Here is a 26,923-nt window from a genome sequence, read left to right as displayed (position 1 = left end):
GCAGCTACAGTACTATCAGAGTAGGAGGTTATCATGAGCACTCATAATCCTGGATCTTTATATTTTGGAATGTTGAACCTTTTTATTTTGGTAAACGAGAGAAAATGATTTATTAGACTCAATAAAATGCAGTACTACAAACCAGAAAGTTAAACCCTGCTCTTCATTTTGTAATCAGTCGTACATTAAAGCTTGATTTTGCTCACTTACAGCCAATTTGATGGTCTGCATATGTTGAATTTTCACATAAATAATAAGAACAAATCTAATATCAAGAACAAATAATCATGATCATGAATCAAATGGACCAAATGCACACGCAGCTCAGTACTTAAAATGAATTTAATATCTCAAAGGCTGACTTAACTTTTCCTAGAGGCTTTACATGTACATTATGTACAGATCGAAAACATTTACAGTAATGTACTAAAATATTCATGGAGTCATGGTTATTGAATAAAAAACAAACAAACAAAATGTAAATGTAAACCCATCCACTGAACCGTATCAAGTGCTATTTCAAAAGTTACACAAAAACCTTTTAAAGACATCATTTCTAAAAAGTTTTCAAGAAAAACAGAAACCTATCAAACTGTTGAGTTGGAAATTCCTATAGCAAAAAATGTCACTTTAAAGGTTCTTTATATGAGATTTTGAACATTTAGTGTGTAGTTTGAAGGAGGAATGCCAAAACAAACTAAGTAAACAAACACACTTCTTTTTATGACTGAATAAACAAACTGACCCTAAAGGACAACACAGTTTCATACTGTTTTACTCTGTTTATATTTGGCGGACCCTGCCACATTTGTAGCTTCAGACATTGTTCTGGGGACCTTATTTTCCTCTGAGAACAGCTTGTTTATTCACTTGTGGAAAAGATAAATATTCCAGAGTTTGTAATATTACCTCATTAATATTGTAAATAATAAAATTCGGAGTTTTAATTTCTTCTCCAAAACTACACAGCGCCCCTTTAATATGGCAGCAAACAACTTGGCTGTGTAAAGATCTAGTGGAGTAATGGCGTCCTGAGCAGAGAATGGTCACACTCCCTCTGTGTGGATTTTAATCAGTTTCTCTGTTCTTTGTTTTGGTAGCTGGTCTTCCCCATGTTTATAAAGAGACTAAGAGAAATAAGTGACCCAACTGACACCATTATATGAGTTGAAGAAACGGCTATTTACCAAGCTGAATGTTACTTTTGTACAGCGAGGAAAAACAGCATGTAGATCCTGAATATTTCCACATTTAACTCAGTGAATTAAAGGTTTGATTTCGACAAAAGCAGAGTTATTTTGTTGTCTGTCGAGTTTGACGATCTGCAACGTAAAAATGACTGGTTTTGTCAATGGAGTCTGGTAGCTCTGAGGAGGGCAATAGAGTATAACAGCAGAGGTGTGGTCGACGCGCCCCTTTGATTTGGTCTGTGATGCTGGTGCTTTAGTGCGACATCTAGTGGCAGTGAACGTCATATATAGAACCTTTAATGTTATGATAATGAATAAATGCACTAGACTGACTGATACAGTAGGTTACTTTATCTTAAGACAATTAAACTCAAAAGGTATAAAAAATAAAAAATTTAAGACATTATTTTAAAGAAAACAACCAGTGTTAAATAAGATCTACTTCAGTGGAATCTCTGACAAAGAAACAAGAACAAACAAAATCCATTTTCACCTGCACAAATCTTTTAAGAAATATGTTGTTTGTGCAGTTTCTTCTATAGTACAGTCTAAATGCCATGTACATATAGGGACTATGATTCTGTCTCATACGATACACTGTATATTTTGCATTTGGTCTCAACCTTGTGGTCGGAAGCTCATGTCTGGAGAGTGACATGGATTTACTGGACAGATTTACTAATGCTGGATAAATATACTTTAAAGATCCAGTGTGTAGGATTTAAGGGGATCTATTGGCAAAAATGGAATATATTTCTCATAACAATGTTTTGATTTATCACATGAAACTAAGAATTGTTGGGTTTTTGTTACTTTAGAATAATATCTTTTATATCTACAGAGGAAGTGGGTGTACTGTCGCGTTTTTACAGTGGCTCAGATCGACAAACCAAACACTGGCTCAAGAGAAGAGGTCCTTATCGCCGGGTGAGACGAGGGGTATTCACTTGATTGCAATCTTCAACGTCACCGCTAGATGCCACTAAATCCAACACACTGGATCTTTAAACTAAAACAGAATAGATTACTACACTCAAATATCTGGGGTCATGAGAATTTGAAAATATACAGTATTAACAGTGTCATTGGTGAAAATAAGAGAAAACAGTCCTTTTCCATTTTTCAATCAGCCTTTTGACTGATTACACCTGAGTTACACATCTCACTACTGTCATACGGGGAGAAAACTAATATTAAGATCCTAATCGTGGACTTTGTTGATCCTTCATTTCTTGTACGATTCACCACTAAGTCTAGTTCCGCTAATGACAGATGGTTATATTGATTAACAGTTACTACAGTTACTGTGATGTAAACATATGTCTTTGCTGCATGCAGAGCTAAAACGCTTCCTTTCACAAAGCACCGGTTAATACTAAAGAGTGATGGACACGCTTGTATGCAGGTCTTAATGTGACCCACTTAACTAGAAGCTGTTAGTAGAGTTAGCAGAACATTTTAGTGTTGAAAAAATATGCTTTATACACTGTACACTGTATAGTGTATGTGTGAACACATTCATGTATTCATATTTACTGTATCAGTGCAAATAACTTTTGAAGCCTTTCCTCTAAATCTGGAAAACAAAATGTACAGTACCTTCGATCAGAAACGGGGCACTGACGCACATAATAAAATATAAAAAAACACCCACACAAACACAAGCTACCGCCCTACAGTTTGGCAACAAATAGACCTTTGCCTCTCAACAATAAAGAGCTTAACAGTAATGCCGATTGATTATCAATTTCAATGGTATGATACTGTACAATGGTGCAATCAATACTGCACATAAATGTATGAAACACTTTCTGATACAAAAATATTACTCTATAATGCACTTTGCATTGGAACAAAAAATAATCTATAAACACCAAAAAGAGAATCATGATACAATACACAAACAATCAATATAAAGAAATAAATAACTTATATAAACAGGTGCAAACAACAACAGAAACATTTTTGCAAGATTTCCATTTTTTTTTTACATTCTGGCTCAGCAGCACAGCTTCCCTTTACATCAGCTGCACAGGAGCAGACGCCGTCCTCATCGGCGCCGCTCCCCCACGAGCACACAGTCGTCTGCTGCCTCCATGTGGACAGTAGTTTTACCACTTGTGAGTGTCACACATTCTTTTCCGTGCTCCTCCGCCTAACTGATCTTTTGCAGCAGTTTCTCTTCTATGAGTTCAAACTGCACGCTGACGGACATCTCTGCAATGAACTGGTCACATCCTTCCTTTGTCACCTGTTTGCAGTACCGCAGGTCGATGTGACATATGCTGCCACAGCGCTTGAAATAGGTCAGCGACTGGTCCGTGACCCTGTTACAGACTGCAGGGAGAAACGGGGTTAGGAGAAAAAGAACAAATGATGCGTAACAGGGACCTGTACTGACATAAGCTATGACACACATGGATTAATCCGCCCTCTAGGTTATTCTAGGACATGAAACTCAAAAGGCCTCATTATGGTGATCAGTATTTTCAGGATAAATGTGGAGACTCCAACAGAAAGTGCATTTGCCTTTCTGCTGTTTTTTTCCATAATGGTCCATTGATTTACAGACAACAAGTAGAAGATACATGTGTGCACTTTGCAATAAATGGCATGAAATGATTAACTTCTATTAAAACTGATTTTTTTCAATTTTTATGTGTTAAATGCAGATGTTTTAGGATTTATTTCTTACATCATCAAACAAACTTTTGCTTCAGAAGGAGATTTTAAAACATTTCCTGACATGACTAAATCTTCTTAAAACTATACCTTTTTCTGTCTGGAAAAGAGGAAATCATTGTAAAACTAAGCATGTCCTTCTGCAGTAGTGTAAAGTCAAAAAGGTTAAAAATGCAGAAACACCAGTATGGTCCTTTAACTAAAGACGTATTTGATTTACAGCTATGGACACAACACATTTGATAAATTCAAAACTTAGCCATTAGGGGGAGCAAGTGAGACTTACAGCCAGCAAAGACAGGCTCCTACCTGACAGGTTGATGTCAGTGAGCGAGTCTCTGGTGGTCGTCCCGGCAGCAGTCAGGATGTTGACGGACTGGTCGGTGACGTGGTTGCAGTAGCTGAGGTCCAGTTTGGATAGCGAGGGCATGTAACGTATGATGAGGCGTAGAGACGTGTCGGTGATGTCCAAGCCTGCCAGGCGCAGGTCCTCCACATTACGCAGCTTACTCCTGTTGTCTAACTGACCTGCAAAGAGGAGAGGGATGGAGACAGACTCAGAGGATGCATCTCGTATAGGATATTTTATTAAATAGAAGTAGATAGATTATAATTTGATAGTCTTTTCTTTTGTTAGTTGTTTAGTTTAATTACTTTCTTGTTTTTTTAGTTTTTACTAATTTTGTTTTGTTTCTTTGTGTAAACTGAAGTTACACACTAACAACGAATGAATAGCTCCGACATATAGTACATATGTCTGACTATATGAATTTTGCCATGTGCAAGAAGCCACATATTTGAGACAAAATCACATTAAAGATGCTGTTTTGTTGTCATATAATTTAATTTGACTATATATGAAATTAAAGGGTAAATAAGGTCATATTCCTTATTTTTCTTTCAAAGAAACCGACAGTTAAGGAGACGTGCTCATTTACAGGTTCATAAAATTAAAATAATAATATTCTACTGTGAATATAGACTCAATTATGCAAATGTGTGACATGGTGATGTAGTGTGATGGCACAAAGTTGCAGAATTAAAGGCGGGACTACTGACGAGGCGTTTCAGGAGCAGTGTTTTGCTGTGGGAGAGAGGAGCTCCCGTTAGCATGAACATTGGACTTTTACATGAACAAGAACATATAACGTATATAACACACTGAAGGAAAGGAAAAAAACAAAAAGCATAATCGGTCTCCTTTAAATCATCCTTCTAAAAAGTGTAAACTATGTATCTATAGTCTGATGCAGCTTATTCCTCTGTGCTACAGAGCTCCAGTGTCATTCAAATACTATTAAAAACACATTAATGAGCCACACTTCCACACTCGTTCATTATGATAAACACGAGCACAGTAGTTTATTTTGAGTAAATCCCACGCACGCCATCCTGAGGCTGAAAATAATCACATGAGAATCAATTGTGTGTTGATCCATGGCTGAAAATAGTCCCAAACAATTGTGCTATTTTCTCGAGTTTGAGTAACTTTTGCTAAAAACTACAGTGCCCAGCTGTTTGGAGAAATTATTTAGCCTTCTTTAAAATTGAAGCGCATCATTTGAGACTCATTTTTAAACAGGTGTGTCGTGTTGTAAAGTATTAAGAGACAGACTGATGTATTAATGGTTTTGCTCTTTTCATGGGATTTATCGACAATAAATAATAAAAATACAGAATACAACAGCCTTCATTTTTTATGATTATGTGCTAATCAGAGTCAATATTTTACCTCTGTGGAACCGTTCAGTCTCTAAATGCTTTTGGATTTGACAACAATTAAGGTGAAAAATTACAAAGTAAAGCACTTTTGGATAATGTGTGTGTGTGTAAGAGACAAGTTGGTACCTGGCCTGTTATCTGTAGGAGGTGACAGCAGGTCCCTCATCTGGGCATCCTTCAGTCCCTCAACCCACTGAACATCCAAAGTTCGGAGAAGAGGACAGCTGGAGGTGCAAAGAGCAGAGACGGCCACCCAGGAGCATCCTGACAACAGCAGCACACGCAGACCTGCAGGGGACAGCGAGGACCAGCTCATGTTTTAAATGAAGCTACAACAACAAAGATCTTCTGTAAATCTCTTTTTCTACGAGGCCACAGGCAGCAACACTGCAAGCTAAATATGCTGCAGACTCTCATTCAGTCTGTTGAGGAAACGTGCCCTATTTTTCTCCACTCTGAGGTCACAGAATAAACCAACACAGAAGTTCTGAGTATTCTTATCTAATGAGCTGAATGATCCAGCAAAGACATGTATAAGTAACAAAGAGAAGCAGCTAAAGTAAACCGTCTGAATTCAGGAGCCTCAGGGGATGCAATTATCCAGACAGAGGAGCCACATGGGAACAAGACTTATTAAAAACTGCACATGCTACACAAACACACTTTTCATCAATACCTGCTGAAAAAGTAATCTAACTACCTTCAGGTCATGAACTTTTGGAGTCTTTATTGAGGCAAATAAAAAGACATTTACTCAAAGATGAGTGGCATTAATGGTTCCTTTTATTTTACAAAATATGGTTAAATGTATGTTTAATTTGGTTTAATCACTGCATGTGCAAATGGTATCAAAGTGTTGCCATATCTCCTCAATTAACATGTCAAATAAGGTCTTTTCATCACCACTAAGAACAGAGCTGAACATTTAAAATTAATCAACCGAGTAGGAAACTGTAATTTTCCTTTAATAAAACTCTCAGTTCAACTAGGTTCATTTTTCTTATGGGAGTTTATCCTTTCTATCAAAGTTATTATTAGAATTAAGTAGTGAGATTGATTGGATTTCAAAATAATCTCTGGAAAACGGCAAAAGTATTGATACTTTCCCGATGCTGCATGTTTAAAACAATACAATATCCACATTCAATAGTATTAAGTACAAAAGCTAGAAAAAAGTAGTCCTAGTATTCTATCAAAGTTTGAAATTCTGGTATCATTAAAACCCAAAAACCTTGCGGCCCCCGTGATTGACAGAAAAATTGACATGGCAGCTTTTCCTTTAAAACTTTGCATAACAAATGTGAATTCTTCTCCAGGGCGTCTAAAATGTCTTCAAATATTCTTTCTCCTCTCCATTTCTATGTCCCTCTCGTATTCACTGAGGAGGACGAGGCGTAACAATACAGCAGACTTCACGCTTTGCAGTTCAAGAAACGAGCTATGATAACTAAAAGGTGAAAAAGTGTGAAAAATTGTTACAAATCAGGAGAAATACAGGAGAATTGTGACCCTGGGTGGAAACTGGAAGAGATAAACGTGGGTCTCCAGGGAAACTTGTGAGGGTTGGCTAGTATACCAATCTTCATGTGATATTTAACACTCAAAAAATACAACCTAATGAGTAAGAGTCCTCTCATCTCCCTCCAAAAAATGAACCTTATCTCATTTGTTGGCATTTTCCTACAAACACAAACCCTGTGCAGTGTTGACCTGGTTGAATGCATTTACCTGGCAGCCTGTTGATGAGCCAGCTGAGCTGTTTCTTGGAGATGTTGGTCCAGCTGAGGTCCAGAGCTGCTGGCTGTCTCCGGATGATACCGCTCAGCATGAGAGGTGTGATGGACTTGCAGCGGTTCAGATTGATGTGCTTCCAAAGCCTTTTGTCGCAGCACCTGATGAGACAAACAGTAGGTATTTACAGACGGACGCTGTATGATGAAGAGTGTGTGACGATGTCTTTTTGAGCTCCACCGTACTTATCTTGTACTCACCATCTGTTCCATGTCCGACACACGCGCATGCAGACACAAAGATCTCTGTGAGTCAGGTGACTGAACACCATCATCCACATCTCTCTTCGCATCACGTGCGCTTCATCGTCGTTCAGCGGCAATCTGTCGGGCGGGGGGCTGATGGGAGGGGGCCGGATCACGTGGCGCTCCATTTGGATGCATTTTGGCGGCGACCGGCAGGGGAGTGGACGGGGGCATATGGGTGTGATCTGCGCGCTTCTGTTCCAGCTGAGTGGCGAGTAACCACGCTGCGTCTCGTTCACCTCCCGCCCTCTGTGTCGCAGCCAATCGCCAAGGTCGCTGCTGCCGTTATTGAGAGGCCACCTCGGCTTTTGGACGTCCACTTCGTTCTCAGGTTCAGTTTTTACAGGCCTGTGGTTTTGATTGGCCAGGCTGTCCTCTGTTTTCAGCGGTCGTCTGTTTTGATTGGCCAAACCTTCCTCCATTTTAAGTGCCCTGCGGCTCTGATTAGTGGTCGAGTCCTCTGTTTTTAGTGGTTTACGGTTCTGATTGGTCACAGAGTCCTCAGTCTTCAGTGGTCGTCGGTTGTGATTGGCTGGGCTGTCCTCGGCCTTCACTGAGCTGTGGTTCTGGTTGGACAAACAGTCTTCTGTCTTGGGAACGTCCTGGTTGAACTCTTTGCTCAGCTCTTTGTTGGGGAGGCGTCGGCGCTGATGGCGAGGCTTTGGCTGGACAGCGCTCTTCTCCTGAGCTTCTCCTGACTCGCCGCTCGGTCCGGCTCTGGGAGAGTTAGAGGAGGACTGGTCAGTTTCTCTAGCTGCAGATGTTCTTAGCAGTGGACTTAACAGGAGCTTGGGTTTGTCCTCTGCACTGCTGTCTCTCTCTTTTTTCACCACCTCCTCCTCCTCTGCCTCCTCATCTTCTTCCTGGTCCTCTTCAACATACTCGTTCTTCTCCTTTACATGAATCCTGTCTGGGGAGAATCCATCGTCATGATCTTCCGGGTCGTCCTCTTCATCTCCATGATCGTTCTCTGTCTTGATTTGCCGCAACAGCTTTGGAGCCAAGGGATCCTCCTGTTTTGAAAGCTTCTTCTAAGAAAGAACAGAAGGAATGTAATCATCGGGTCAGATTGTATTGACTTTTTGCATATTCTAATGTACAGTTTATTCTTTTCTCGTGACATTTAAGAAAGCTGCAAATAGATTTATTAAAAGCCGACCTACTGCAATTCAATTTAAGTCTCGACTCAAAGGTTGAGAAACTCTTCTGCAGCGCTTTTGCACATTTTTATATAGTTCACTTCTTCTGTTCTCGGCTCTTCTGTATCTTCCCCCGTTGTAATATTCACAGTAAACTTTGCTTTGTGACAGTATTCCTTTACAAATGAAACACAACGTGACACTGTAATAAAGCCTGGCCAAAAAAAAAAAAAAAAGCATCAGTAATGGCGTTTGCTCCAGCTGTCATGGAATGGAAAATACTCAAATCTCCAGTTTTTTTCTGAGAACATTTAGGTCTAAATTCATGAGAAGATCATGATGTGATCAAAAGTCAGCTGCTAAATGGACCTCGGGTAAGATTATTTTGTTCAATGAATATTTAATTATGACCAATTTCTTCTCCTTAATGCAGCCAAATGAAACACTGGCGTAATGAGGAAGCAGCAGCCAATAACGTGATTTCAGATAACTCAAATGAAAATGTTAAACATTAACCTAACCCACTGTGTTTGTGATTTTTAGTCCCCTTAACTGGAACTCATCAATATAGGCTTACTTTTATCATAGATGACTCTATGTTCAAATATATTTGGGGCGTACCTTCTTTTTCACAATTGCAGGTTCATCATTGGTGTCAAAAAGTTTCCTCTTTTTTCTTAAAGGGTTGTCCTCTAGCCTCGGTCGAGGCGTACCATCCAGAGTCAACAGTGGGGGGCGTTTCTTCGGAGGCTCTTCCTCTTTCCTCTTGGGACATTCGTCCCGCTCTGCCTTCCTCTTCACAGCAGACGTGGGAGTCAAAGCAGTAACAGTCGCTGTAGCCACCATCGGCGGGTCGGGCTCCTCTTTTGAATCCCGGTTTAACCGTGGTTCTTTCAGCAGCGAGCCGGGGAGGTTTGACGCGTACTTGAACCCTGGCCCCCTTTTTTGCTTTGAGGCCAAAAGGTTAGAAAAAAGGAGAGCACAACTTTATTTCTCTGGCTCTGAGATCCTGAGTCACAGTTGACTGTTTATTCACTGTGTGTCTGAATCGTGACATAATCAAAGTCCACACAGATACTTACTTTCCCTGTTTTCCCAGCATGGTTGCACTTCGGGCACTCCCAGCAGTTTGGCAACTCATCATTGACTACTCCATTTGAATCTTTCACCTGAACAAAAGGAGCACAGAGGCACAGAGTTATTACCACTAGTGTTTTCAGGCTCTGATGAGACACATTCTGCCCCAAACACATTTGATATGTATTCAAAGGAGGGTCACGCCAATAACTGGAGGTTGACTACTATATATATTCTGCTGGATTTACTGAGGTCAACAAATTTGTCTGAAAAGGAGACGTAAACACACCACAGATGGGATTTACAAGAGCCATATGGAAGGTTGTAGTTGGAAAAGAAACATTAAATATTGGCTTGTACATCACTAAAAACTGATTATTAGAAAGTAAAATGAAGACAATTAGGCTATTTTAGTACTGCATTTTAGCATTTAATAGTATGTTTGGCTGCATTTACCTCAGCATTTACATCTATATCAACACCACCTCCACCTCCATCTGCTCGCTCTCTCTGCCTCTACCAGTTGTAGTAGTGTGTGTATCTTCTGTTCATTATTGTCTGTGATTTGTCTTCTAATTGCTTAGAACTTGCATCCCTAATTTAATTGAATAATCTATTGCCATGTCAACACAGTTGATAGGAATTTGCCTCAGTGCAGCTCTTATGAACAGACAAGAAAACATACAAATAGGTATATAAAATACATTCATACATACCTAATGCGATTAGGCATAAAGTGCACAGTGCTGTGTCCATATTAAAGTGATAGCTGCTACCTACCTACATTTAAAATGCTTGTTAGCTAATGCAATCTCTGCTGCTAAAAGTGCTTTGGTGTCAGAGTTCAAGTAGCAGACAGCCTCAGGATATGTGCAATAAAACACTAGAATCTCTTTTCTTATTTATGTTTTATACAGCGCCCCAGCAGTGGTGATATCAGGGTGGTACATCTGGTACATCTCAGATACGACAGCTCAATCATTCTAAGAACATAGTTGATGGTGACAATTATCAATACAGATTGATACCAAGTCATTTACCTTAAGACAGTTTGGATGGACAATCTCATTGCAGATGGAGCACTCCATGAGCATGAGGTTAAACTTCTCCTCTTCGTCCTCCACTGTGTCCTCTTTCCCTGCCTCTCCACAGATGAGACACACTGCTGTGTGGGGCAGGACGGGCTAGAGGGAAAAAAACAGAGGCGTGAAGATAAATAAGGCTTATGCTTCACATGTATATCCTCTTTTGGAACAAACCATTAACAAGGATTCCCGTTATTTTAATTTAAATGCTGCACTCACGCGACTTAGCTTTGTGCAACGTTTTATATTCATGCTACCTGTAGCTTAAACAGTATATTGATACTACTGTTGCTGAAATGTGAAGCAAAACACAGTTTCATTTCGCTGCCATGGCTTGTAATCGCCTACTCAAATGACTCAACTAAGAGACCAGAAAACAAAAAACTCTAAGCTGAGTGATGTAATACTAATGTGCACTCTAGAGGAGCCTTCACTCAATTCTCCTCCCATATTTAAACACCAGTGTAAGAGTCAGTTAATACAGTAGAATTAGAAATATGTGGTTGTTATTAATTCCTTTATTCATTGCTGCTATTCAAAACTCCCAGAATGCCTTGTATGTCATAATCTGACACCATATTTTATATTGATGCAGCTGACCGTGATGAGTGGCGGCTCTGTATAGTCGACTCTGAGTACTGCTCTGAAGCAGCTCAAGTGAACATCTAGAGTGGGTTAAGGATATTGGCACAACTTAAAAGTGGGACACAGTTACTAAAGAGCTTAAGAGCCCAAGTGTGGGACATTGGGAAAGATGCCAAGTCTCTCTCACTCTCTTTTTTAAACTGGCCAATCAAACCGAATATACTCATCATAATCATATATCCTGTATGTAGCAGAAACATTACATTCACTCTCCACATGTCTCTGTCCGTGGTGCTGAAACATACGAACACACGTCTTTGTCTCTCCTTCTCTCTCTATAGCCCTTTGTGACTACTGCTACAGCTGTTTTTTTTACTTATGCTGCTGCTAATATGACTTGTATAACAACCTCACAGCCACAAACATAAACGCCCCAAAACTGAAGCATCTGAAACTGAAGGATAAGATAAGGAAGCCATAACCATTAAGCAATCTTTAAAGGGATATTTAGAGATTTTGAGATGTATGCTTAGAAAATTGACACAGGCCTAAAACACTAAATGTACACTGGAAGCAGGGGGAAACAGCTATGCTGGTGGTAAAAGGAAAAATCTGTCGTCACAAACTTCTAAAGCTCACTAAGCAATGTGTCATATCTGATTTGTTTAATCCGTTCAAAAACAAGTTTTACTAGGAGTTACATGCTGGAACCATTTCTTGGCCGGGTGCAGTGACTTCCTTAATTCTTTGTTGGATGACGAGACACCAGGAAAACACTGGGAGTTTAAGTGCTAGCCACACTAGCAGTTTGCTACTGTTTTCATTTTTTATGCTAAGCTAAGCTAATCGCCACCTAGCTGTAGCTTCATATTTAGCAAGAAGACATAAAAAAGGGTTTTTTATCTTCTAATCTAAAAAGCGAAGAAGCGTATTTACCAAAATGACAAACTCCTCATTTCACTTCATGTGAATATCACAAGTGAATCATTATGAACACTGAACTCACAGCGATGCACTGCCTCATGATGCAGGACTGCTTCATACGGCCCGGCCCGCCAAACTTCTTCATGTCTTTACAGAAGTGGCACTCTCCACACTCCGTCCGCAGGCACGCCTCGCACTTCCGACAGCGAGTCCTTCTCCTCCTGGCACCAGATGTTCCCCGACTGGCTGACAGCTTGACTGCTGATGCAGGAGAAGCTGCCATCTTAGGTTTCGGCCGGTTGGGAGGCCGAGGCTGAGGGGATAGAGAGGATACAGTGTCAAGTACCTAAAACAAAACGCCAAATATTTCACTAACAGGCATCTAAAGCTCAGAATAATTAGTTTGTTGTTAAAGGATACATGTATATTCATAAAATATGAACAAGGTATGCTCCTTTAATATGGTCAAGTAGGTGAATATGGCAAATATTAGTGCATTTATATAACAATATCAGTGATTCACAACTTTAAAAAAAAAAAGTACATTAAGGAGTTTATGAACATTTTTTTATGCAACCCTGTCTTGTGTGGTACAAATAAATGACCTTGTAGCTTGTACACACTTTGTGTTACGCTCTGAAGAGCACCTCGATCTAATGTTTTGATTTATAATGCATTTTATTTAATATTGGTGCTATGGCTTGATAACAAACACTTACAATCATGTTATGTAACAAGAACATTTTCAAAACATAAACTCAACAGGGGTCAGTGGTATGGTGGATGTAGGCGGCGCTGCCTGATCTTTTCTTGGCTCTTTGTAACTCTGGGTCAATAGTTCCAAACACAGACCCATGCTTATCAGAAACAGCACCTGCACCTGCATATACGTACACATATTCACAAACACAACAACCTGCTGTGTAGAAAGACACATTTTTCCTGGCTGTTAAGGCACAGCATCCAGGAGAATACAAACACATCAAGAATGTCCCTGAAGGCATCTTCCAAATTTAGCACTACACTTGCTTTGCATGTTTCTACTTCAAAGGGGAACTGCACTTATGGCTTCATTTCACACATGGATCACTAGGACCCATTATTCTGTGTTCGGGGGCGTGCAGACTGATTTATAACACTACACATTAAATGTGCTCTATTTAATAGAACTGAGTAATGGAGATGCCTTTGATCTCCATCATTACTGTTATATCTTCTGCTCCTTCTCAGGCTCACAACACAACCACAGCAATGTATTCTCAACATGAAAACCACATGTCAAAACACTGCCAAGTGAGCCACATGAGAAAAAAAACGTGCGGCAACGTGTGAGATGAAAGAACAAGGAGTGCAAAAGACTGCAGCTCTTGGAAATGAAGATCGGATTTCTTTAGTTACATCGGCAGCAGTGCAGATTTTTCCTAGCGTCAGCATAGCAACAGCCACGTCCCATTCCCTAACAGAACAGTCTATGACACACAGACTTGTAACCAATAAGAACTGTAATGAGACTCTGGAACAGAAAGCAGGCTCGATCTTAGCCATGTTACAATAATTTATTCAAACAAATGCGATGAAATAGACTGACAGATATGTGGTTACCAGACAGGATTAGAGTGAGATATTGAGGAGGGGGGCAGGGCTGGACTGTTCTGGGGGTATTCGTGGGGATTACAGACAGGAGATCTGCTCTACAAGAACACTAAAATGAGACTAAACAACCCAGAAAAAGACACAGTTCCTGGATATGTAAAGCAGCTTTTGACAGGTCAGAGTTATGATCAATCAGCCAATATCAGATCACATTTGAAAACCGATAGCCAGACATTGTAGTGTAATGTGTACTGTCTTAAATACTGTCTGATTACACCTGTAACTTAAACTCCAAGTGTAGACAGCAAATGACTTTACTTCAGAAAGCTGTCCATATTGCCCCCTAAATCCCCTCTAAACCCCTCTCTGTCTGCTAAGTGAGCGATCTCTAAATCAGATAACCCTCTGATGCCCAAAACGAAATGATAGAAGATGCTGACAACAACACTACCAAAGAAATCAGCTGCCTCACTGCCTTAGGTGTTTTTTTTGCAACAATACCTAAGATATCTTGACCAGAGGTAGTAGCTGTTGCATACACTAAATACTGATTTCTTTTTGTTGGGCTCCTCACAGCAGCTGGAAAACATTAAGGGACTCTGATGTTCAGGAGCCTCTTGAGCTACTGTAGAGAACAGTGGAAATCAATTACTGTGGATGTACTTAACATCACCTTAAACACACATTGAAGAGTGCATACTGAGCGCAGACTGCAGAAACAACAGGACACATTGCCTTATCATAATCAGACAGCTGGTTGCAACTGACATATGCTGACATAAACCCATTTTCATATTTCGCTTGACCTTTTCTCTGTATATAGAGATATATTTATATATAATATATGAGGAAGGAATTGACTGGGCAAAAACATTTGATTCACAAGTTCCTGGAAGGATTACTTTCCTGTTAAGCTTTTAAAGTGACATATGTTGTCAATCTAAAGAGCTGTGATTGCTCTGCTACACAGTTTAAGCGTTTAACCATGATTTTCCATATGACATAAGTAGGGCTGCACAGCTAATCGAAATATTATCAAAATTGCAAGGCTGTGCAATATTCAAATGACAGAAGCTGCATTTCTTTTTGGATGAAGGTGAAATGTGTGACAGAACAGCATTATAATGAAAAACTGTAGTGCTGCACAGATGTCCTGACCTACACATCTTGTTTTCCAGATGTGAGAAAACATGTTTGTTTGGTACAGACCCCAAAAAATGTGCTTTTATAATTGAAAGTTGTGATGCAAAAATGATCTTTCCCACTGATCGTGACTCATAACGCAATTGTAGTGTCTGTCAAAATCCTCAATTTTTTTTTCTTCCCCACACACTCCAACTCTAACAAACCCTCTGGAGTGCATAGTTACTCAAAAGCTGAAGACTGAATCACAGCAACAGTGTAAAGTGCTTTTACAGTCTGCAGAGCATGCTTTAGAGATGGTGATGATACAAGCAGGTGTTCTGGCAGTTAAATTAAAGTTGTTCAGAGTGAACTGCTTGGCTTTCAAGCTACACCATGTGGACAACTTGTACTTCATCATTAGGGATGGGACCGTATAAGATTTAACAATCAGGATAAGTTGATTGCGGTAAACGTCTATCATCGCGATAATCGTCAATATCCTCACGAGTGACTTGAAAAAGCTGTCGAGCTTGAAAAAGTAGAGTCCTGGATTAATACATGTGTCCTAGCCTTGATACGATAAATACATTTGTTTATTAAAATGCAAGGTAATGTGACTCCAGTATGTTTGAGGACGAAACAGGGCTGAATATTTTTTCTGATCTGATGGAGTCAGTTGTCTGTAGTCAGTGTTTTTCTAATCCAAACGCAGCCACAGAGTTAATGCAAGGGGGGTGTGGCTCGGAGTTAAGTAGAAGAAATATTTAAATGAACAAAAACAGATTTCTTGCAGTGTAAGCAGGTCTCATCTTAGACCTCGCAGCCATTTACACTGAACGATATCCAAACATTCCTTCATGATGACTCTCTGTAAAATGTCCAGTATTTCCTGTCACAAGTATTCCAACACGCGTATCTGATGCTTTTACACTCAAGCCATGAAAGATTCATCCTCTGCATCTACATGAATTCCCATTCCTCTGCCTCTCTGCTTTGAAACAACCAATAGCAGCCCCGAGGCTCTGAGCTATATAAACACAGCCTTCTGCTGTTGCTGGTTTTACCTGAAGAAAACACACATGCATGCACACAAACACACAGCAAACCTCTTTTTTTTTAAAAAAAGGGCAAAAATCAAACACCAAGCACAGATGCTAAGACTGAATCAATGCATTTCTCTCCAGGTAGCTCTGTTCCCTCGCTGCCCTGTGATGCTGCACACTGCTCTGTCTGACACAAGCATTCCTCTGGTGGCCTGCCTGCCTGCCTGCAGGGGTTCGGTGTGCTAACCTGCTCAGAGTCTGAGTCGTAGTCCTCATCATCAGCGCTCAGCGACATGGCCATGGCTGTTTTTTTTTTTTCACACGCCGTCCAGCTCACAGCAAACTGACATGGCTGCAGTCTCCTCCTCCTTCTACTCCTGATACCGCTGTCTGGCCTACAGCCCTCCCCTCCTGCTCCACAGCTCCACAATACCACAAGCAGATGTAGGAAACACAGACGAGCCTGCCTCATTAATATGAAGTACCTCCCCAAAGAAGAGGAGGGCGCTGGGAAGCGCAGGGCCAATGGGAGGCCGCTGTGTGTCAGAATATGTACTGGGGGGAGTCTGCCTCTGTCCAATGAGGAGAGAGAATGCAGAAAAGGTGTTGTCATATTCATGATGTGTATCACAGGGAGAGACAAGCAAGCCCGACACAGCCAATGGAGCCAGATGGCATCTCATTACAAAAGGCAAACACAAAGAGGCCCCACAGCCAGCAGCTGGCCTTTTGGAGGGACGGGTGGGGGAATCCAGAGGGTCCATGACACCAACAGAAATCACCTCCATATATTCATATACAAGTCATCACATCCTCCCACATCCTTTTGAAGCTTCTCCGCCTGGGTCAAAAATTGGAAATGTAAAACTGATTTTTCAACAGAATCCACTGTAATAATTCTGCAAGACTGAATTTTGAAAAATGCATCAATAACCATTTTCTCATCGCATCGTAGCCGTCTGAATCAGAATCACAAAACACCAAGAAGGTGGAGCACATTACAGTGGTCTTTAAATCACTGCACTGTTTTCCTGTGTGTCAAAGGAAACAATTTGAAATTGTATTACTCATCTATAAAGCATTAAATGGCCTTGGCCCGAAATACTTGTGCGTTACGAAGCATCCAGACCCCACAGGTCATCTGGGACACAGTGTTCCCAGGATGAAAACCAAGCAAGATGAAGCAAATTTGAGTTTTTATGCTCTGCACCTGTAGAACAAGCTTCCTGAATACCTGAAGTCCGCTAAAACTGGCAGCTCAAATAAATGAGGGCTTTAAACATTAGTTTACTGTGGCTGTCCAATAATTAGATTCATGACTTCTTTTAATCTGTAACTTTTTGCTTGATTTTGTTTTTATTGTCTTTTAAATGCATTTTTAACATTTTCTTAACATTTTGTTTTTTATGTATTTTCTATGCCCCTGTAAAGCACTTTGAATTGCCCTGTGTCTGAATGGTGCTATATAAATAAACCTGCCTTGAAACAAATAATATCTTATGGTGCCTAGAGATTCCCACCCCATCTGCACTGACAGGAGAATATGACTAATAACTTCTTTTTTAATTTCTAAAGGAAACAAAGTGTAAAGCGTGAACACACTGACTGTACATTTCTGTACATATTGATATCAGTTAGTGTGAAATCTAATACCAATTTGAGCCTAGAGTAAGCCTGAAGTGCAACAACAAACATGGGAGGTGTGAAATCTGGTCTGAAAAATGAGTCATAGTATAGTTTCTGTTCATAGTAAACAAGTGTTTTAAACAGTGTGAGAAAATATGTGTGTTAATTTCAGCAAAACGTACTTTATATAAGTGTGTGTATGGAGAGACGCAAGAACAAGTTATAAAAAAAAACTCATTACATACATAATTAGGTATTACAGCAGCCTGTTAAGTCAAAATTATGCAAATAAGCACATCTAGTGCTCTGGGGAAGGAGTGCAGTGAGTGTTGGAGCGACAGAGGGAAGAGAGAGTAAATGGGATTGAAATTGATGAGAGGAGACTGAGAGAAAAGAAAACAGTATGAAGAGAAAAAGCTCCTCCCTTGAATCGGGGAATTATGTCGAGCATGGAAGTTTAAACAGTAGCATTAAGATGTAAACACTGCCCAGGAATTTCTCAAAGCTGATCAAAAATGAAAAAATACAGATCAATGGCGAATACATTGCATCAACAAGGCTTCAGAAATCTTAATTTGAAAGCCTGAAATAAAGATAAAGAACAACGTTTGGTGCAAAAGCAAAAAGAAAGTCTCACACTGCAGTTTAAATATTCTTACCTTTATAGTTTTCTTGGGCCAGTACACAACAGGAACTCCACTGAGCGCTAATTTTGGGTCATCGTCGGCATGTTCTTTCAATACAGCCTGGACAGCCGCAGAGAGGAAACATTAAAAGTCAGGAGAGCTCTGTCATGTCTATTGAATAGTGAACTATACTGTATGCATGTGTTGTCCTTTTGTTCCTTACCTTCATGTCTTCCAGCAGGGCCTGCGGGTTCTCGATTCCCTCTGGAATGCATTTCTTATTTTCAGGAAGCGACTCCAGCTTCTCCACCAGCGTCCTGAGTCCGCTCAGTTCAAACTCAGTCAAATGCGTCCATTTACTCTGAGACTCTGAGGCCGGAGAGTCGGAGGGTGTCTGGGGGAAATCCAGAGAGGTGGAGCCGGGGTTACAGCTGTCCTCAGAGTCGACAGATAAAACAGCTTTGAGGTGTTGGCCCCTCCGGTTGTCAGGTGAACAGGGACCATCCTGGGTGACTTTCTCGGGTTTTTCACTCTGGTCATCCCTGACCTGAGTCTCACATGAGTCCTCGTTTATGTCCTGGCTCCTTGAGTCAGAGGAGGGGCTCTCTGTGTTTGCTTTTGCCTCATTGTCTGAAGGGACAAAGTGAGAAAAACAGCTATATCACGTCTGTACACATTGTACTTTCTTTTTATTGGAAGAGCACAGAAATAATATGGCAAGAGCAAAGAATGACTCATTCACTGATCAAGCATGGCACTGAAAGAGCATGCATGACATGATTGATTGCAAACACAGAAGGTAATCCATAATGCCACATTTCTGAGTATGACTATATTTGTGGGTTTGTTCAAAGGAAGTAGTAGTAGTAGAAGTAGTAGAAGTAGAAGAAGAAGAAGAAGAAGAAGAAGAAGAAGAAGACCAACAATAATCATCTGATTTTACTTGTTTTTTGAGGGGGATGAAATGTGCAAGATGTGCTTTCAGCCATGGTGACAGGTTTAGGCAATTCAGAATAAATCAGGAAACCGATAAAAGCCTGAAAGTCATCAAGCTTGACAGCGTTTTTAAGTCATTCATGTGGGGATATTCACTATTACCTCGAAATCACCATGATCAACTTACTGAGTTTTTCTAGCCATTAAATCTTTTTTCGTCCCATCCCTAAATTAGACAATCCGCATCTTAGAAATAAGTATGTCCGACTAAAGTGTTGCTACAGAGCCTGGTAGAATACATCAGGGCCGATTAGTGCAGAAAAGTTCATCATTAATACATTTAATAAAAGATTTAATAATTCGCGAGAGTTATTCACAACTGCAGTACAAGATTTTTAACAGTATCCAGGAACACACAAGAGAAATTAAAAAAACATTTCTTTATTACACTCACCCATTATAACAGGCTCTTTGCGGACCTCCTGAGACAGGTAGGACCGCTTGGTCAGGCAGTGCAGGTACCTCTCCAGGACATACCAGCATATCTCATAGTAGAAGGGGAAACGAAACTTGGAATGAACCTGAAAAGAGGGAGAAACTAGCATCAGTGCAACAACTGATTTCTACCTGCACTTATCTAGTTATCGTTGCTTGTGTAATCAAAAGCCACTGAGAGGGGAGTTAACACTGCTAGATTTCTTTAGCCAAAAACTGATGTTTTGCCATGTATGCACATGTAACCAGAGCTCTGTCAGTGTTTGTGTCTGTATCACTGACAGCAGCAGCAGAGTGAGAGATGGCGAGGCTATGTTTATTACTCTTGCAGGAAGTTGTGCCTCTCTTGCAAACAAACACGCACGCTTCTGCAGGAAAAAGATGTGATTATTATTCTTTTGAAAAAATGCCATGTGCTCCACGGATAAAAAAGCAAACATGATCCATGAAATCCAAGTAGACAGAAGCAGGTCAGATTTCATGCTTGGGACATATTTTTGCAAAAAAGTAAAAATAGTGTTTTGTAATATGGAGTTTGGTGAACACCACACTGATATCTTAAAACTTCTACATTTCTATCCGTTTCCATTTGTATTACATAATATTATTGTACATTTATATACCAACTGTTTTCTCTTTGACTCTTTGACTTTATTTCTGTCCTCACACCACATCTCTCATTGTCCTGAAGTCTCCTTCCCCTAGTTCTCCAAGAGATTCATTCATCCAAGGTACAGTTTGTTTCCTTGTCTGTCTGGCTACACAGTGCAGAATGCAGCAAGACTCCTACCTTGGTCCTATTCTCTATCTCATGGATGGTAAGCTGCATAGGAATGTTGAAGCTGTGCAGAATGTTGCCTCCAAACACCAGAGTGTCCTCGGGAGTGTAGACAGCATGGATCCAACCTTAATTACAAACACACATAAGGAAATAAGGGAACATAAAGAGGATTCGTGCAAACTCACAGAGCTGAATGGACTGTATGATATTCAGGTTAAGCTCAGCATTGCGGTTTATCGAAGTCGCAGCTAATCTTTTCCTGCTGGCTACTTTAAAACAACCATGCCAACACACCAGATGGGATGAAGAAGGTGTATCCTTGCTTAAGCTCCACTCTCTGGCATCCATCAGCTCGGTCCCCCAGGAAGATATCACTCTGCTTGCCCGACAGGACCCAGTCCTCATAAAGGGCAAGGTTATGAGGGGTTGGAGGCACGAGCCAAAACACCTGAAGAGAGGCAGAGATTTTTGATTTAGAGGCTATGCTGTACAGTCGAGGCAAGGAAAGGTCAAATATCAACTATGAAACTGTTGGGGTTTTTTAACCGTAACCCCGAAATCGTCATTAATGCTCAACGTTCGATATGCATACGGATACGGACGCAGCTTTCTGCCCTTATTCTGCGTTGTTTTTGTCCGTATTCCTGCACGTTTTCTGAAAGCTTGGCACACACAGAGCACTACCTCCAGTAGTCGTGGAGGCAGTGTAGCAGTGTAGCCAACAATTCAATCGAGACACAACCGCAGGACAAGAGGTAACCTTTTAAAAAATGTTATAAGAGACTAGGATTAACTTACTTTCCGTCCCTTGAATACGTGATACCAAACGGAAGTTCCCCCAAAATCGATGTGGAAGTCTGTGTAGCAGCCCTTCACACTCATGAGACAATACCTACAGCAGAAAACAAAATAATTCAAAAGAGTCACAGTGTAGACATAGATAGTGAAGATATAACTGACATAAAAATATAGATGTAAAAAGGAGAAAGACAGCTCAACCAAATCAAAAGACAGCAGCAATCTATGTTGTGTTCGTGCCGAAAACAACAGCTACCAACGGAAACCACCACTAGAAATCACTCACAAGAGCACTACAGCATAGAAAATTGTTCACAATAGGACATCTCTCCTCTGGAAATTAATTGAGGGGTGATTAGCACCCCGAGACATAAATGATTCAGTAATTTCGCTCGATGGGAGCAGCTCTCTTTATCTGACAACATCTAACCAACGATGAAAACAACACATTACCAAGGAAATCAGTAAACAGCATTATGTTGCGCCTCCTCCTAGAGAGATGATATGACAGTTACTTGAAACAAATGGAGAGCTAGTTAGCCAACAGTACAAAAATCTATCAGCAATCTCAGAGATGAGTCAGATAAGATGCTGAAATGGTGTGGTGATATCATGCCAGATACAATAGACAGAGAGCTCCTTCTACACCACTGTTAACTTGGCCTCCAGCCATTGCATCACAGTTTAACACACAGAACAGCTGCCCAGAATGTTTGAGCATCTCGGACTGCTCATTGGAATTAGTTTCCATTTTAATGCATCTTCAATAACATCACTACTATGGCTATCTACATGTAGTTTATCCTCTGCTGAACTCTAAATGTGGCCGCGACTTTGACTAAAGTGATGATGAAAAGTGTGCATGTAACAAGCTTCATGTGTTAACATGTTTCCAGACACAATTAAGCGCTTGTGCATTGAGAGACACGAGCCCTGTGGCTACTGTTTCAAAATCAAAGAATACGTTTATTAATCAGAGCATTCACAGAAGAACGTCGCACTAGGAGAGTGCCAAACATTTTTTGAGTTTATGAAGATCCTCTATAAAATCAGAAGGGAAAGGCGCATAAAAACAACTACTCTGATATAGTTAACTGTTTCTCTCTCACTCTCTTTCTCTCTCAGAGATGTCCATGATTCTGATACAACAGCTGTGCTGACTGTCTTGGCGATATAGCCTCTGCGAGGGTACATTGAAATTATCTTATATATGACCATAGTGCAAAGATAATGCACGCAAATTCGCTCAAATATTAGTAGATATTCTGTCCTCTCAAAATATTGGTAAGAACATGTCTCTTTCTTTCTTTTCTTTTTATTAGGATCCGCAATGGCACCAGATTAAGCATTGGCTATTCTTCCTGGGGTCCATATGCCCTTGTCAGAGCCCAAAATGACGTCTGCACATTGCTTTTTTTAGTCCAGAACTGAAGATTCAAGATTTCAATCACACAAGACAAAGGAAAGCAGCAAAATGCTCTCATCTGAAAAGCTAGAATATAATATTTGGCATTTTTTCTTTCTTTCAGTCAAATAATATATAAATGAATTAATACTTTTAGCTATATAATAACTACAAATTTCTATTACAATAAAAAACTGACAGCAAGGCTGACAGGCAGAAACTTACAGGGAAGCTATGTCAGATCAATCTGCTTATAGCAAAATTGTACAAGTACAGATGTTTTCCACAGTATGCAGATAAGTGGTGAATACAGCCACTTGCAAAAAGCGCAATTCTTAGAAAAGGCACTAAAAAAGCACCAGTTTCTGCATCATATCTGCTCTGACACCAAGCATCACTGTAACAGCAAACCAACAGGCAGACTAACCACTAGTAGTGGCACTCAAATGAAAGATGATTGTATCCATATTGGATTAGATTTTAATTAAAAAAATATAAAAAAAAAAAAATCTTCATTTATTCCATCATGTAAAACACAATCCCTAACACCAGCACTTATCTAAATTTGAGGATTTTCAATCAAATATAATTAAATTAATAAATAAAACTCAACAGAAAAACAAGAGGGTAGAAAGTGGAGTTAGTAGGCAACTGAGGTTAAAAGGAAAGCCGTAATTGGTTTTGACTGTTATACTATGAACAAATGCTGACAGCTGATTGGCTAATAGGTCTCTCTGCAGTCAGACTACAGCTGTTACAAAACCATCCTCAACCGTGGAGAAACTCTGCTGCCTAGCAACAATCAGGAGCACTCACAGGAGATGGATAACACCGACGGCATGCAGCGCTCTGAAATGATGGAGCGATACATGAGACTTTCAGTTGGGAGGAGAAATTGTATTTACTGTCATTGAAGCAGCAATTTTCTCCAAAAAACTCAAGAGATATTTTTCTATGACAACAGAAACACAAAGCTGTAAAGTCATACCTTTGCACTTTAGGGTACTTCATCTCTGAGATGACATTGGTGGCTTCTGTTTGGCTTTGTTTCATATCAGGAGGCCACATGTTGTCCACCCAGTCGACTTGATCCACCTGTGACCAAACCTGCACTGTTAGCCATCGATCACAGTCTTGATTTGTGACCTCTAATAATCATAGCTCCAGAGAGTGTTATGGGATATTTACCACTGTGGGCCGCTTGATGAGATTCTCCAGCTTGGTGTGGCTGAACTCTAAGCTGATGACATTGAAGAGTTTGTCCCGCTCTTCCTCTGGTGTCTCATAATAACGGACAAACTGAGCCATGCTCATTTCAGTCCCTTTCTGAGTGCTTACATCCATAACGTCCACAGACCGACGACTACCTGCAAGCCACAACCAGGAGAGTTAAAATCATACCTATGAGAACTTCTAGTGTCATTAACATTTAATATAATCTGTCTGTACGCTCGTCTAAAAACAGTCTAACATGCTGAGATTTATAATAGTAGTAGCTCATAGCTGATGCCTGTAATTCACCATCTCCCCCACTAGATGGAGCAACTAAACCCCAATCATGTTTTGACTTCATTTCCCTCGTGCTTCGCTTGACACACAGCTGTATTTTAATGCGTTACAAAATTGCAATTGGAAAATTGTTTCAATGTGTCATCTTGTTTTTTATATAACATAAACAGATAAAATGGTGAGTATAATAGCCGGAAAAATGTCACGTTTTTACAGGAGTACATAGATAAACCAACAATATAAGAAAATAGGCATGGACACACTCATACTATAACCATCATACACACATAAAAACATGTTATATGACAGGCAGACAAATAGAGAGTTGGATAAACAAAAAACAGTCATATAATCATAAAAATAAGACACAATTATTTATGTAATTTGCCTCTTTATTGCCTCTTTGTAGATTATGTTCATCATAATCTACAATCAGTCTACTAGATGCAATATTTTATATAAAACAGCAGCTTTTTTAATTTGTAAACTTTATTCCACAATAAGAGTGATTCTTTATAAGTTCTAAAAAAAAATGTGCCTTTTAGCTGTTGGTCCATGCTGTTGAACTCGCTATCACAACTGAACTTCACAATTCATCGTAGTTGAGGTAGATTGAACATGTGTCTTTGTCACATTTCTTTTTTTCACAAACCGTGCTGGGGAACTAAATATGGTCATGGATGAGCCTGTGTGATACTTTTAGCACAATTCGGACCATTTTAAGGAGGGCTGCTCCAACAAGTGTGATGAATCCAGCCTCGCACGACTTTCTCAGAGATTTGTTATCTGGCATGACCATGGCAAATTATTCAGACTTTCCCAAAGGCTGAAACTTACCGACTCCTGGCTCTTATTCTCTGAATTAGCAGCTTGGATGCTTTCCTTCCCTCTTGATGCACATATGCTTTTGGTTTTGTATAACCACTCTAATTGCTACATAAATAGAAACTCAAGCATATATTCTGAGTGTGTGTGTTCATGTGTGAATCATTGTACTTACCAACTAAGCCTTTAATTTCACTAACTGTAAATTCTGGATCAGGCATTCTGTGTAAATTAAAAAAAAGAGGGATTGATGTCACTTGGTTAATCTGTTACATGTGTTGCCAAATGGTTAAAAACAAAGATATACAACAAATAATACATGGGTTCAATGAAAATTGTGAGCACTAATTACTCCAGATAGCTCTTCTCACCTGATCCCCAGTCCATCTTTCTCCTTAAAGATGAGTGGCACCCTTAGAGCCTCCCTTTGCACATATTCATAAGAGAAGTCTGCAACACAGTGGAAAAAACACATTTTTTGTGCTAAAGACAATCTAAATATATGAAAACAAAACAGTGACAAGAATTAATCAAAAAGGAAATATGATGTGCAATGTGTCACTTTACCTTTACCCTCCAGCAAGTTGACAAACTTTGCGTTGTAGCTGTCACTGACGAGCTTCTCCTCCACACTGAACCCCCTAATGTTTGCAATTTCTTCCACATCAGACAAATCCTCGTTCTCGTCGTACATCCTCCGGCAGATGGAGCGCTGCCATTAAAAAAAAAAAACCGAGATGATTTTACATGACAAATCTGCAAACATGCAAACTCTCCCTGTCATAACGCCCCTTATGTGTCCATACACAGCCAGTATGACTGGTGCACAACCATTAAACATTTATTCCAATCCTAACTTTGCAAATGTAGTGGGGTCATATTCAGGTTTTTTATTTATAGTACGTTACTACAGGAGCATATTTCTGCTGAATGTGACGTCAAGTATAACAGGCTTTAAACGACACTTGTCCTGTGAATGCTTGCACGTTACTCCATAACGACAAATGTCAAATGTTTGCAGGAAATGTTGGTTTATCTTGTTTTTACCACCGTACTCGATAAACTACAAACATATAAGAGAAGTTATAACATCTACAATGCGAGATATGTCTTTTTTTCCTCACGGAGTCTCACTTGCACAGCTCAAGTGAGTTGACAAACATCCCCAACGTTTACAGTTGCAAGCGTTAGCTTAGCTAACTAATTAGCTCGCTGCCAATCTCGCTTCATAAGCTAACGTTAACACGGCAGATGGTAGCTACACACCAGCCTGCGTCCGGATTCAGCACACGTCTCCACGGCCTGAGCCATCGTCTCTTATGAATCTTCTCCCGTCATTCAGTTTCCGAAAAGCATCTTCATGCGTAGTGAAGTTAAAGAAGCACTTAGCACGCTTTTCAGGTTCAAAACAAGGGAACCATGTTTTTGTGTATTACGTCACCGCCAGGAACCAAAACATTGTTGGACAACGTCACGGCATGTTACTTCACTGCTTTTCAACTGATTGTACAAAGAAGACACATTAATCCCTTCGGCTCAGCCGCTGTTGTTTGTAATCGAAAGCAACAAAAAAAATTACGTTTAAACCATTAATATGTAACAGTTCACCCAGCTGTGGTATAAACAAAAAAAGCAATAAAATAGCTTGTTCTTATCAGAAAAGCTGCTTTATATCCATTTTCATTCATTCTTCTAGTTATAAGTCTGTTTCTGTACGTTGG

General features: G+C 40.0%; 1 protein-coding gene across 3 annotated transcripts; it reads right to left on the bottom strand.

The window, feature by feature from the left end:
* Nucleotides 1–324: 324 nt before the first annotated feature.
* On the bottom strand, nucleotides 325–26,923 carry kdm2bb (lysine (K)-specific demethylase 2Bb). Of its 3 annotated transcripts, none has more exons than XM_084382943.1 (21): nucleotides 26,469–26,923; nucleotides 25,770–25,914; nucleotides 25,574–25,652; nucleotides 25,378–25,424; nucleotides 24,057–24,235; nucleotides 23,857–23,963; nucleotides 21,464–21,557; nucleotides 20,960–21,113; nucleotides 20,675–20,790; nucleotides 19,844–19,970; nucleotides 18,677–19,083; nucleotides 18,487–18,573; nucleotides 12,523–12,753; nucleotides 10,887–11,030; nucleotides 9,852–9,938; nucleotides 9,391–9,726; nucleotides 7,586–8,661; nucleotides 7,323–7,486; nucleotides 5,721–5,882; nucleotides 4,182–4,400; nucleotides 325–3,527 (listed from the first exon to the last, which is right to left on the bottom strand). In XM_084382943.1, exons 1-21 carry the CDS (start codon nucleotides 26,511–26,513, stop codon nucleotides 3,346–3,348), a joined length of 4,188 nt encoding a protein of 1,395 aa, XP_084239069.1. In that variant the 5' UTR covers nucleotides 26,514–26,923; the 3' UTR covers nucleotides 325–3,345. The 3 variants fall into 3 exon arrangements, with proteins under 3 accessions (XP_084239069.1, XP_084239070.1, XP_084239071.1); XM_084382944.1 differs by having other exon boundaries at nucleotides 9,391–9,717; XM_084382945.1 differs by having other exon boundaries at nucleotides 3,400–3,527; nucleotides 4,159–4,400.

This window comes from Pagrus pagrus (genome assembly GCF_965226575.1).
Source record: "Pagrus pagrus genome assembly, chromosome: 19".
In the NCBI taxonomy this organism is placed as follows: Eukaryota; Metazoa; Chordata; class Actinopteri; order Spariformes; family Sparidae; genus Pagrus; species Pagrus pagrus.
The sequence above is the reverse complement of the archived record's forward strand: the minus strand, read 5'-3'. Positions and strand labels throughout refer to the sequence as shown.